Source organism: Podarcis vaucheri, assembly GCF_965113315.1.
Source record: "Podarcis vaucheri genome assembly, chromosome: 14".
Lineage (NCBI taxonomy): Eukaryota > Metazoa > Chordata > Lepidosauria > Squamata > Lacertidae > Podarcis > Podarcis vaucheri.
In genome coordinates, this window is record NC_138752.1 from 31,081,395 (window position 1) to 31,093,829 (window position 12,435).

Below are 12,435 nucleotides of genomic sequence, written 5' to 3' on the forward strand. Positions count from 1 at the left end.
ATGAAATGGTTAGCAAATCATCAATAAAGCAATATGCTTGAGTAAAGTGTGCATAGGGATGAATATAATAGGGAAAACAACATACAAAAAATGCACTGTATTGGGGGAAATCGCTCTGCAAAAATGTGCACATTAAGCAAAACTGCATACAAAACATGCTAGTTAGGAGAAATTCACACTAAAACGCTGGTGAATTTTCATGAGGACTTAAAAAAAAAAAGCAGTATGATTTGGAAATGCGAAGATCTGAATCTAAGACTGGAGAAACTGAGAGACACCAAAATGGACAGATTCAATTATCCCTTGAAATTTGCACTTCTCTGAATTTTGCAGTGCTGTTCTGCAGTGTATACAATAATGCATATGCTATATTACAGTGAAAACAGCACACGCAAAACATATTATATATGGGGAAATTGCTACCCGAAAATGTGTACAGTGGGGGGAATTCATACTAAAATTCGGACTGATCAATTTACATGAGGCCTTGTGTAAGCCCCAGTGGAATGTGGGTGAGCTGGGCTAGCAGATTCCCAGGTGCTGCCCAAGAGCTCCAGGGTATTCCTGTGGAACTTGCCCAGGGGAGAGCAACCATCTGGATCAATGAGGTTGCTGATGGTGTCTGTGTCCAATATCCTAACTGCGTTGAGAACATATGACCGTAAGAAGTGCCCAGCTCCTGGGTCAGGCCGACAGGGGCCACCTAGCCTAGCATCCTGGTCTCACTGTGGCCGGCCGATGCAGACCCTGAGCCCAACAGCAGCAACTCTCTCTGCTTGGATTTCCCTAGCAGCAATGCACGGGGAGATGGAGCCTCCCTTGCTTTAAATAGTAGAGAGCAGCACTCAGCAGAACGGTCCAGGAGCCTGCCTGTCTCCTCCAGGTAGGGGCCGCCCAAGACCTTGGCCACGAAGGAAACGGGGAAGCAGAGGTTGAGAAGTGGAGGGTTGTTGGAGAGCTCTGGAGCAGCGGTCTGTTGATGTTGTGCTGCCCAGCGCTGGAGCCTGCTCAGAGGATGCTCATTTCAGGAAGATGCGGGTTTTCTTGTCCCCAATCAGAGTCCTGAAGGAACAAAAGGATGAACCAGTTAGAATCAGTACTTTGGGGGGAGGGCATTCCTAGGCTCCATTTAAAGCAGCTGGGGAGGATGGGTTACTCTAAACATAAGAATCTAAGAACAGGCTTCTGAGTCAGGTCAGTGGCCCAATGTCGTGGGCTGGCTGGATGTAGAGGAGCGGTGGGAGGGACTGGTTAGGGAACCCCCAAGGGAGGAAGGCTCAGAACCACGGGGTTGGTGGTGAGATGACAATGAGTGGACAGAGGGAGAAGAGGTAGCAGACTGAGAGGAGGAGATGTCGGAAACAGAAGAGGTAATGGTTTAGTGAGCGGGAAGAGTCTGGGGCAGAGAGCAGTCCAAAATCAGAAGCAGGGGTGGAGGCCTCAAGAGATAGAGATGAGGCAGACTGCTGAAGAAGCCAGGGAGTCTCCCCCTCCAAAGGGGGCCCATCTAGTCCAGCCTCTTGTTCTCACAGTGGCCAATCAGAAACCTAGCAAGCAGGATTTGAACACAGAGCACCCTCCCCTCATGTGGTTTCCAGCAATTGACATTCAGAAGCATTGCTTTGGCTTTGCTTCAGGGGCCTGATGGGAGTTGCAGTTCAGCAACAGGTTCAACTTCTAAATGCCTACTGAAAACTTTTCTATTCTATCAGACATCAGCAGGCAACTAAGAATACATCTTTCCATAACAACTAGCAAATTTTCCCATTCTACCTTTTTATATTATATTTCTTGTCTGTTTTTATGTTGAATTGTAGAATGGCAAACTGCTCTGTTTTTTTGTTTTGTTTTGTTTTTTAACAAAAATCAGAGCATTTCATAAGTATGTTTATAAATTTAATAAAATAAATCTGAAGGGCACCAGGTTGGGAATGACTGGGCTACACTATGATTGTAGAATGGAGCTCAGCAGTCCAGTGTGGCACAATCTCTGGTGAAGTTGGGAGCATGACGTGGCCCCCAAAGAGTAGCTGGTGACATTGATTCAGAGGCCCCAAGCTCTGTGAGATAGAGCCAGTGCGGTATAATCAGAACAGGGTGGGAGGCCAGGGACTCAGCTACATTAGTCAAAAAATGATGTGAATGCATTACAAACATGCAACACCAGATGGCACCAGAGAGCAAACAATTTTTTTTCTATGCGATTTTTACCTAGATTTTTTTTGTTACAACAATTTAATTTCTGACTTATTTATAGCATATTTTTTCCTGTGTGTAGATCCAACCCAGGGTTCAAATCCCCACTCTGGCATGAAACTCACTGGGTGTGACCTTGGGCCAGTCACAGCCCCTCAGTCACAGCCCCTCTACCTCACAGGGTTGTTGTGAGGATTAAATGAGGAGGGGGAGAACCATGAGCTCCTTGGGGGGGGGGAAGGTGGGATATAAATGCTATTATTATTATTATTATTATTATTATTATTATTATTATTATCATCATCATCATCATCATTAAAGACTTGCACTCCTATCTCAACACAACAAGAGCTTTCCATCCACTCACATTACCACCTCCCCCCTCACTTTGGGAAGTGGAAACACACACACACCCCATCTACCTACCTTATCAATGCACCAACAAGGAGTCCGGCCACCATAGGGCCGACCCAGTACACCCAGTGGTAGTCCCAGTAGTTGGCGACCAGTGCGGGACCAAACGCTCTGGCTGGGTTCATGCAGCCTCCTGAAACACCTCCCCTGCATGGCGGGAAAAGAAAAGGAGCAGCCGTGTATCAAAGGTCAATGCTGAGCAAACATCCCAAAGCCTCCGTGAAAGCAGAGCTGCTGTTTCCCAAGAGGGGGGCACATTTCAGAGCCGGGTGTGAGAGCTCCTTAGCATTTGCCGACAACCGTATGTGAAAGGGAAACAGCAGGATTTTATCCCTACACCCATCTGTCAGCAACAGATCAATCCTGGTGTCTGAAGCCCTTCTCAGTGTGTAAGCAAAAGCCTCATCTCTCACGAAAGATGGGGAGCGGGGCTGGTGGCTGAATAACCTTTTTTTGCCTTGATAACTGTCCGTTCTGGTTAGCGGATGCAAGCAAGGCAAGGAGACCCAACAGGCAATCTGCTGCTGGCTGTCAGGATTCGCATGAAGGACACTGGCACTGAGCATGTGGTGTCAGCACTGAGGCTGGCTTGAGAACATAAAAGTGCATAAGGAGCCCTGCTGGATCAGGCCAAAATACTCCTAAGAACCTCAGAATCAAGGTAGACTGCCTCTGGACCTGGAGGTTCCATAAGAAGAGCCTGGCTGCTGGATCAAACTGGGGGAGGCATCTAGTCCAGCATCCCATTCAGTGGCCAAGCAGATGCCCCAATGGGAAGCCCGTAAGCAAGGCCAGAGTGCAAGTCCCAGCAGCTAGGACTGAGCAGAATCCTGCCTCTGGCAGTGGAAGGAGAACACAGCCCTTACTGATAGCTTTCCGCATTATCAGCCAGGAACAGATCCAACCCTAAGTGTCTTTGCAAGGAATGTGAGCAATTAAATGCAGGTTGAGGAAACCATGAGCTGAATCTATCCAAAAACATCTCACAGATTATTCTCAAGCCAATATTTCGGTGATGAATCAATCTGATGCTTTTTTATAAAAACAAATGCATTTTGGTATGTTCTTTTGAGAGGAGAATTGCACCTCAAAATTCAGAGTATTGTGAAATCCAAAGGATAATTACGTTCCAGTCCGTGTATTAGTCTGGGAGGGATGAATTACATCAGCTCCCTTTGCAGGAATGCCAGCCAAACTCACCCTGCGAGGATGTCCACCGTAACGGTGAAGCCGATACAGAAAGGAGCCAGGGGGGTCTTGGTCTTCTCGTTGATGGCCCCCATGCAGACCGTCATGACCAGGAACATGGTCATCACAATCTCACCCACCAGAGCTGCGGGGATTTGGTTGTCTGAGGTGATGGAGGTGAAAGCCGCTCCTGTGGCATTGTCGTACCTTTCCCAGACGGTCATCACCTGCAACAGATTTAGAGGCTTCCAAATTTAATTTCAGATGCACAAGGGATACAAAAGTAGGTGTGGACATATTGGGTTCCCCTCACCCACCCACCCACATTTTAGTCCCATCATGTATGGCATGGACTCCGTCTCTAAGACCACTTGGTTTTTTTTCATACTGTTGCCACTAGAAGTCCTTTGACAGTGGGGCAAACAACACAAAACATGAAATACAGAACCATCTTTCCAAATCTGCACTGATCCAGATGTTGCAATGTAGTTCTCCATACAACTGATGTTTGCAAAACGTAGGGTTGCCATACATCTGGGAAATCCTGGACATGCCCTCTTTTGCGGGGCCAGTATGACCATCTTGGGGAGGGGGATTTTCACATATGAAAGTAAATGTCTGGGATTTGGGGTTTTGATTTTTTAAAATTTTTGTATTATCTTGACGGGGCTCAGGCGGCACAGGCTGGGGAAGGGTGTGGGCGCGGGTGCAGGCATAGGCAACTTGGGCTCTGGCTCGGGTGCGGGAAGCTTGGGCTTGGGCACAGGCAGCTCTGCATGCCAAGGCCGCTGCCAGCCCGTGCTGGGGAAACAGGCATGTAGGCGCAGCAGCGGCCCCGTGCACCTGCACCCATGTGCCTCATTCCCTGGCTCAGGCTGGCAGCAGCTCAGGCTGTCCTCTTTTTTGCTCTTCAAGATATGGCAACCCTACAAAACTGCACACATTAGGGGAAAATATGCATAGAAGCTAAGACATTGGTGAAAATAACATGCATTATACTACTTGCAAGAATGTGTGTCAAAACTGCATTGAAAATGTGTTTATTAGGAGAAATTTGCAAGCAATTGCTGATGCATTTTCATGACCATTTTTCTTAAAAAAATAATAATTCACAAATTGCTGCAGAAATCTGGAAAATGGAACTTCAGACTGGGAAAATGAGAAAGTGGGAGAAGGAAAACTGAAGGATCCTGCCATCCTTAGCTGTGAGTCCTAAGCACATACTAAGCACTAAGCATGCTTGGGAGAACAACAGAGACCTGCCATCCACTGCTGCCTCTGATTATGGCAATGCCATGCCATCCGAAGAAGCAAACCTTCACACCTGCCCATTGACAGATGCTGTCCTTCTCCCTCCCCTATCCAGCCCCATCACCGATCATACCTTGGCCAGTCCGGCTCCGATGAGCCCACCGCACAACTGGGAGATCCAGTAAGGAATGACCATCACCATGTTCAGCCCACCCACGAGCCAGGCCCCGAGGGTGACCGCAGGGTTATAATGGCCACCACTGTAGGGAGGAGAGGAGAGAGAGCATTGTTAGAGGGCTCCTGGGAAAGAATAGGGTAGTACATGGGTAGGCAAATTAAGGCCTGGGGCCCTAATCCAGCCCAATCCCCTTCTCAGTCTGGCCTGCAGATGGTCTGGGAATCAGTGTGTTTTTACATGAGTAGAATGTGTCCTTTTATTTAAAATGCATCTCTAGGTTATTTGTGGGGCATAGGAATTTGTTCATTTTCTATTTTCAAAATATAGTCCAGCCCCCCACAAGGTCTGAGGGACAGTGGACTGACCCCCTGCTGAAAAAGTTTGCTGACCCCTGGTGTATTCTATCCTACTGCAAAGACAGATGCACAAATATAGGAGAGGGGGGAAAGACCTAGGGATCTTAGTAGACAACAAGCTTACCAGTCTGTTGCTGCAGCAAAAATATCTCATGCTGCATCCAAATATATTTGGTGTCCCGATCAAGGGAAGTAATAGTACCACTCTATTCTGACTTGGTCAGACCCCATTTGAAGTCCTGCATCTAGCTCTGGGCACCACAGTTTAAGAAGGACATTCACAGGCTAGCATGTGTGCTGAAAAGGGCCCAATGGACACACACAACCTTTGCTGCTCCAAGATCACAGTGCACTCTGCACATAACGTTATCATTACCAGCAATTACTTCTGAGAGGACATAAACAGTTTATAACCTGAGCTTTCACCTCCCCTGTTGTGAGGCCCAAGAATCACTTCAGCACTAAGTCCCTTCTGCACTGATGTTACCGACAAGCAGATAAAGAGGGAGGGAGAAACAGATCGTAAACTACAGGTGACTAGGGTTTAGGATTGCCATATTTCAAAAAGTAAAAGCTTTTTGGGGTGGGGACCTGAAAATGATTGAGCTTTTTAAAAGACAAACCCCAAAGTTATTGAGCGGGGTTTCCCCCAAAATGCCAAAAAAGTGATTTATTTATTTTTATTGACTTGCCTAAGATCCAGGACAAAATGCCACCTTTCAAAAAATTCCCCCCAGATGTCAATTCTGCCTTTGAAATCCTGGTCATGTCCAAGAAAATCCGGACATATGGCAGCCCTACATCCTGATTGAAAGGGACTTGTTTACTCCATTAATCAAGGAGAGCAAAGTTTTAAGGGCAAATGTCCCTTGTGTCAAGAGGCAAAAAGATTAACCCTTTTTGGGCCAGTCACCTTCCTGCCATTCCAGCTGGGGAGCTGGAGTTCGAATTGGAGACATTTGGAATATGACTGTCCCCATTCTAGAACGCAGCCTCACCTCAATCAGATTCAGAGGTGACCACAGACCCTTCCAAATTAGCTCCTGGCCTCCTATTGGGGTTCATCGGTACCCAACCATCTCAAGGTTGCCTGATAGGCAACACTTCCTCTCCTTTCTGCTTAAGACCTTGGAGGCAGGGTTGAGCATCTTCTTCTTTTAAAAAAAGGATGTCTCTGAGCACATTCTGGATATTCTAAGGATATCCTTTCAGTGTCGGGACTGTATTGAGTTCTCAGAGCTTTCACACAAAAGTCCGCTCTCCCTCTCACTTTCTTCATTTTAGCTGCCTCATTCAGGTAGGGAGAAATTTATTTTGTTGCTGCTGCTGTTCAGTGATGGCTTTCTATGTTCCTGTGTTCATGACGGATCTACTGAGAATCACCCAGAGATATGCCAGGAGATCCCGATTGGATGTCTACCCCCCCTTTCCTTCCATCCCACTGCCAGAAGCTGCTTGCTGAAGGATGGCTTCCCACATCAGGGTCTACAACCCCCTGAGAGATCTCTCTTGGCCCCTTTCAGTTAAACTTCGCCTGGCAGGGGGAAAGGAGGAACGCCATTCCTGCTGCCATCTCAGGACATAGAAGTAAGAACAGAACTGCCCTCTCACTGGCAGGCTCAGGTTTCCACAGGGGCCAGACATTCAGCTCAGCTCACATTTAAGGATGAAGCCACCTAATTCTCACTTTGTGAAACATTATATGAACAGAAGCACAGCGACTCTTCAAATTTTTTACCCTTCTCTGGAGTTTGCAATGCATTTCTCCAGCCTAACAATGTGTGTTCAGAAATGCACGACTGAAAGTGACATGAAAAATGCATTATATGACAGGAAATCACTTTTCCATTAGGCAAAATTGCAGGCAAATATGTGCATATTCAAATACATTTGCCTAAAATGCTGATGAATTGTCATGAGGTTTCCTTTTTAAATTGCAAACTGATAAGGAAATGTGGAGAACTGACGTTAAGATTGGAAAAAGGAGAAACAGAAATTGACACATCCATTCATCCCTCCTTTCGCTCCCCACCCCACCCCAAGAAAGGTCTGGCTGGAGACGCCTAAGCCTTGCAAAAACTCCCAGAAGCCTTTGCAGGAACAGCCATCTTCCCTGGGAGCTGAGAGAACCCAAGAGTCCTGTTCCTGCCCCTCTCCCCCTGCTGCAAGTCCACCTTCCCTCTTTCCTTCACCTGATGTTCCCCAAAACCGCAATGGTGAGCCCCAAGGCCAGTCCGTGTGCCAACGCCGGCTGCAGCCTCCCGGTGCCATCCGTGTTCTCGATGACCGATGCACAGCCAATGAAGATGAAGAAGGCTGACCCCACCAGTTCTCCGATGCAAGGCTGGACGTACTGCTCAAACCAGTGGGGCTGCGGGGGGCTGCTTTTGCCATCTAGCTCCAGCTCCTTGACGGACATCCGGCCAAATTCCACGTCTGTCATGCCTGGGCAAATCTGGAAGACAAGAGCCAGGCTTTGGTGACCAGCCAGCACCTGGTGAGCCCTCCCAGGTCAGCTGAACGGAGGTTGACCCTGGTGTGTGACACAATGAAGACTTAAATCCAAATGCCACTGTATGTGCCGTTCCCATGGGGCGCTCTGTTCTGGACTCGAGGCAAGGACTTGGCAAGGCTGCATCCCCATTGTTCCCTCTCTTGCTCCCACCGCACAGGAGGGCTGGCCTTCCACAAGGGAGAGGGAAACTTAGTCACCCTCCTCTTAATAAAAGGGCACAACAATTGCCTCCATTGATAAGGCCAAGGTCCATCTGGCCCTGCATTCCGTTTCTTCAGAGCAGCCAAGCCAGAGTTTCGGGAAATGAGCAAGAGCAGTTGCTTTCTATCATGTCAGCCCCTTGATTCACTGAGCTCAGGATTGTCTGCATTGGTAGGAAGATACGGGGATTTCAGGCAGGGGACATTCCTACCTGGAGATGCCATTAAGGTAAAGGGACCCCTGACCATTAGGTCCAGTCGTGGCCGACTCTGGGGTTGTGGCGCTCATCTCACTTTATTGGCCGAGGGAGCCTACGTTTGACCGCAGTCAGCTTCCGGGTCATGTGGTCAGCATGACTAAGCCGCTTCTGGCGAACCAGAGCAGTGCACGGAAACACCGTTTACCTTCCCGCCAGAGTGGTACCTATTTATCTACTTGCACTTTGACGTGCTTTCGAACTGCTAGGTTGGCAGGAGCAGGGACTGAGCAACGGGAGCTCACCCCGTCACGGGGATTCGAACTGCCGACCTTCTGATCGGCAAGTCCTAGGCTCTGTGGTTTAACCCACAGTGCCACCCGCGTCCCAGATGCCATTAGCAGCTATTAAAGCTGAGACCTTCTGCACGCAAAGCAGAAGCTCTGCCTGCTACAGCCCTTCCCCTAAATGAAAATCAAGATTCCAGTCCTCATGTTTCTGTCTTATACGGAGCCAGACTGCTGCTCCACCTGGCTCAGGATTGTCAACCTTGACTGGCAGCAGGTCTCCAGGGTTTCAGGCAGGGGACAGTCCCAATTCTACTTGGTGCCATCATGGAATGAACTGGAGACCTTCTGCATAAAAAAGCAGGGTCTCTGTCATTGAACTACACTTCCCAAGGCTATCAGATTCACACATGCACATTGAAGCTGTGGAGGAAGGCTTAGGGGAGCGCCACTGGTTTGGTCGCACCAGACACAGAGCCTCAGCAACATTGCAGCTCTGATTTACAATGGCACAAGGCGGTAGGGCGCCAAATTTCAGTGTCCCACAGGGCACCGCTGAAATTTAAGACTGCAAGATCTGCCACTGGCCTCACTTGCTCTCCACGCTTGCCATTGCCAGCAGCTTGTATTCAAAAGAGGGGGCAGAACATTGCCATCATGGATAGCAGTCACTGATTGCCTTATCTTTCATGGATTTCTCCAATCCCCTTTTAAGGTTGATGGCCATCGCTACATCTTCTGGGAGTGAATTCCTAAGACCATAAGAAGAGCCTGCTGTGTCAAGCGAAAGGCATATCTAGTTCAGCATCTCACTGTCAGGAGGTCCTACACATGCCCGACTGGGATGTTCTCTCCCTCCTGGCTGGTCGTTCGGGAGATTCAAAATCTTTCTCCAGCCTGAACATCGCAGCGACTGATACCTAAGGGGCATCAGCACACTTTAGGATCAGCAAAGTACAGGCAGTCAGCATTCAGACTCAGTAGCGCAGCAATTTGGCTAAACTAACGTTCTTAACCTGAAACTGTTCTTAACCTGAGGTACCACTTTAACTAATGGGGCCTCCCGCTGCTGATGCACTGTCAGCACGCGATTTCTGTTCTCATCCTGAAGCAAAGTTCTTAACCCAAGGTACTATTTCTGGGTTAGCAGAGTCCATAGCTGTCAACTTTTCCCTTTTCTTGTGAGGAATCCTATTCGGAATAAGGGAACTTCCCTTTAAAAAAGGGAAACGTTGACAGCTATGGCGGAGTTTGTAACCTGAAGCGTCTGTAACCCAAGGTACCACTGTATTTACATACACACACTTGGAGCATCGTTCCACACTTAGGTATTATTTGCTGTGATGTTTGGTCAGGAGAAAGATTATGAATCTCCCAAACAGCCGACCAGGAGGGAGAGAACATGCCAGTCGGGCATGTGTCTCTACTGGACTCCTACTCATGTGTAGGACCTCCTTACACTCACGGTGGCTGACCAGATGCCCCAAAGGGATGCCCACAGGCAGGATCTGAGCACAAGAGCAGCTCTTTGCCACCGTGGCTCCCAGCAACTGGCATTTGGAAGCACTGCCGCCTCCAACGGTGGTGGCAGAACATGGCCATTGCAGCTGGTAGCCATTGATAGCCCTCTCCACAAATCTGTCCGATCCTCTTTTAAAGCCATCCAAGTTGGTGGCCATCCCTGTCTCCTGAGGGAGGGAGTTCCACAGTTTAACTGTGCACTAAGGTGTGACAAAGGTAAAGGGATCCCTGACCATTAGGTCCACTTGTGACCGACTCTGGGGTTGCGGTGCTCATCTCGCTTTATTGGCCAAGGGAGCTGGCGTACAGCTTCTGGGTCATGTGGCCAGCATGACTAAGCCACTTCTGACAAACCAGAGTAGCGCACGGAAACGCCATTTACCTTCCCGCCGGAGCGGTACCTATTTATCTACTTGCACTTTGACATGCTTTCGAACTGCTAGGTAGGCAGGAGCAGGGACCAAGCAACGGGAGCTCACCCCTTCGCGGGGATTCGAACCGCCGACCTTCTGATCGGCAAGTCCTAGGCTACAGTGGTACCTCGGGTTACAGGCACTTCAGGTTACAGACTCCGCTAACCCAGAAATAGTACCTCGAGTTAAGAACTTTGCTTCAGGATGAGAACAGAAATTGTGCAGCAGCGGCAGCGGGAGGCCCTATTAGCTAAAGTTACCACTCAGGTTAAGAATAGTTTCAGGTTAAGATTAAGTTCTTAACCTGAGGTACCACTGTAAATGAACAAGGGGGGAGAGAGAGAGACTTCCTATACTCTCCAACAAGCCCTCTCTAACATTTTCCACCCATTCCCAAGGCAAAAGGTTTGGAGAGGAAATTCCTGCCCCCCCTTCCCCATCCATCCACTGTTGCTCACTTACCAGCTCCAACTATTCCAGCTGTCTGTTCCTGAAAGAGAGAGCAGAGATGCCTGCTTAACCAACAGCAAGTCCTTTCTGCAGAATGGTTCTGTTTCCTCAGCGCCGAACACTTTACTATCCCCGTAAAATATTGGCACACTCCCTGCTTGACCTGTGGTATAAAAAAAAAGGTGTGGGTGGGGGGAGTGGAAGGGATTTGTGCAGTTAAAAAAATGCAGTAGAAGTCATTGAGTGTGTTTCAGCTGACAGAGAAATAACAGCTATTTATCTGGGTGGTTCTATGGTTCAAGGATTTGTTTTGTGGGCCTGAGCCAAGTCTGGTTGCCTGCCTGGACTGAAGTGCAGAGTGCAAAACCCGTGGCGCCACAAGGGGGAAGCTGAGGGGAGGAAACAGGTCCTCCTCAGAGCATAGGAACTTTCCCTGCAGTTGCGGTCGCTCTGCACGTGTGGAGGAGAGAGTGCTCCTGTGCACGTGCAGAGTGTCATCACCGGTGCCTTTCGTCAACAACTAGGAAAGCCTCACCCAGGCCACCTACCAGGAACTACCAGGTGATGCCCTAGAGCCCGTTCACACTGTCGTGGAATGTGCAGAGTATTACTAAGGAACAGTGCCCCTGAGCATGTACAGAGGGTCTTTCATTATGCACCATCAGTCAGTCTTTGGGGAAGGAGGACTGGAGGAAGCTGGGCATCTATGGGATGGAAATTGTCTGTAAAGTTTTGTTTTGTTTTTTTAAGCCTTTCTGGAAATGTCAGTGTGGTGAGCAGAAATTGCCGTTAGGCATTAGGAACGGAACTGAAAAACAAAACAGTTATGTACAATGTTATGCCATTATTGCTGCCTTGGCCAACCTGGCATCCTCTACACTGTACATATCTCTATAACGCAGCCTTTGCCAGACTGGTGCTGGCTAGACCTGATGGGAGTTGTAGTCCAAAATGACTACAACTCCCATCAGGCCCAGCCAGCACCAGGATGGCAAAGGCTGCCTTATAGAGATCTGTACAGTGTGTCAGAATATAGAGGACTGCAAGCATCTCTGGTCTCAGACAATGGACTTCTTGCCCTCTAGCATGGCTCAGTGGCCTTACTGGAACCATAAGGTCTCTTTAGTTAATATAATAATACAGTGGTACCTCTGGATGCGAACGGGATCTGAGCCCTGTTCACATCGTGAAGTGAACGCAACCTGCGTCTGCATGTCTGCGCATTCACGGGTCATGATTCACCGCTTCTGCACATGCGTGTGACGTCAT

The 12,435-nt window shown here is 48.6% G+C and overlaps 1 protein-coding gene across 1 annotated transcript; it reads right to left on the bottom strand.

Moving 5' to 3' along the window:
* Positions 1–211: 211 nt before the first annotated feature.
* AQP8 (aquaporin 8) lies at positions 212–11,344 on the bottom strand. Its single transcript, XM_082199405.1, has 6 exons — positions 11,179–11,344; positions 7,776–8,038; positions 5,183–5,309; positions 3,811–4,025; positions 2,623–2,757; positions 212–1,062 (listed from the first exon to the last, which is right to left on the bottom strand). Exons 2-6 carry the CDS (start codon positions 8,024–8,026, stop codon positions 1,020–1,022), a joined length of 771 nt encoding a protein of 256 aa, XP_082055531.1. The 5' UTR covers positions 8,027–8,038; positions 11,179–11,344; the 3' UTR covers positions 212–1,019.
* Between the last annotated feature and the right edge of the window lie 1,091 nt (positions 11,345–12,435).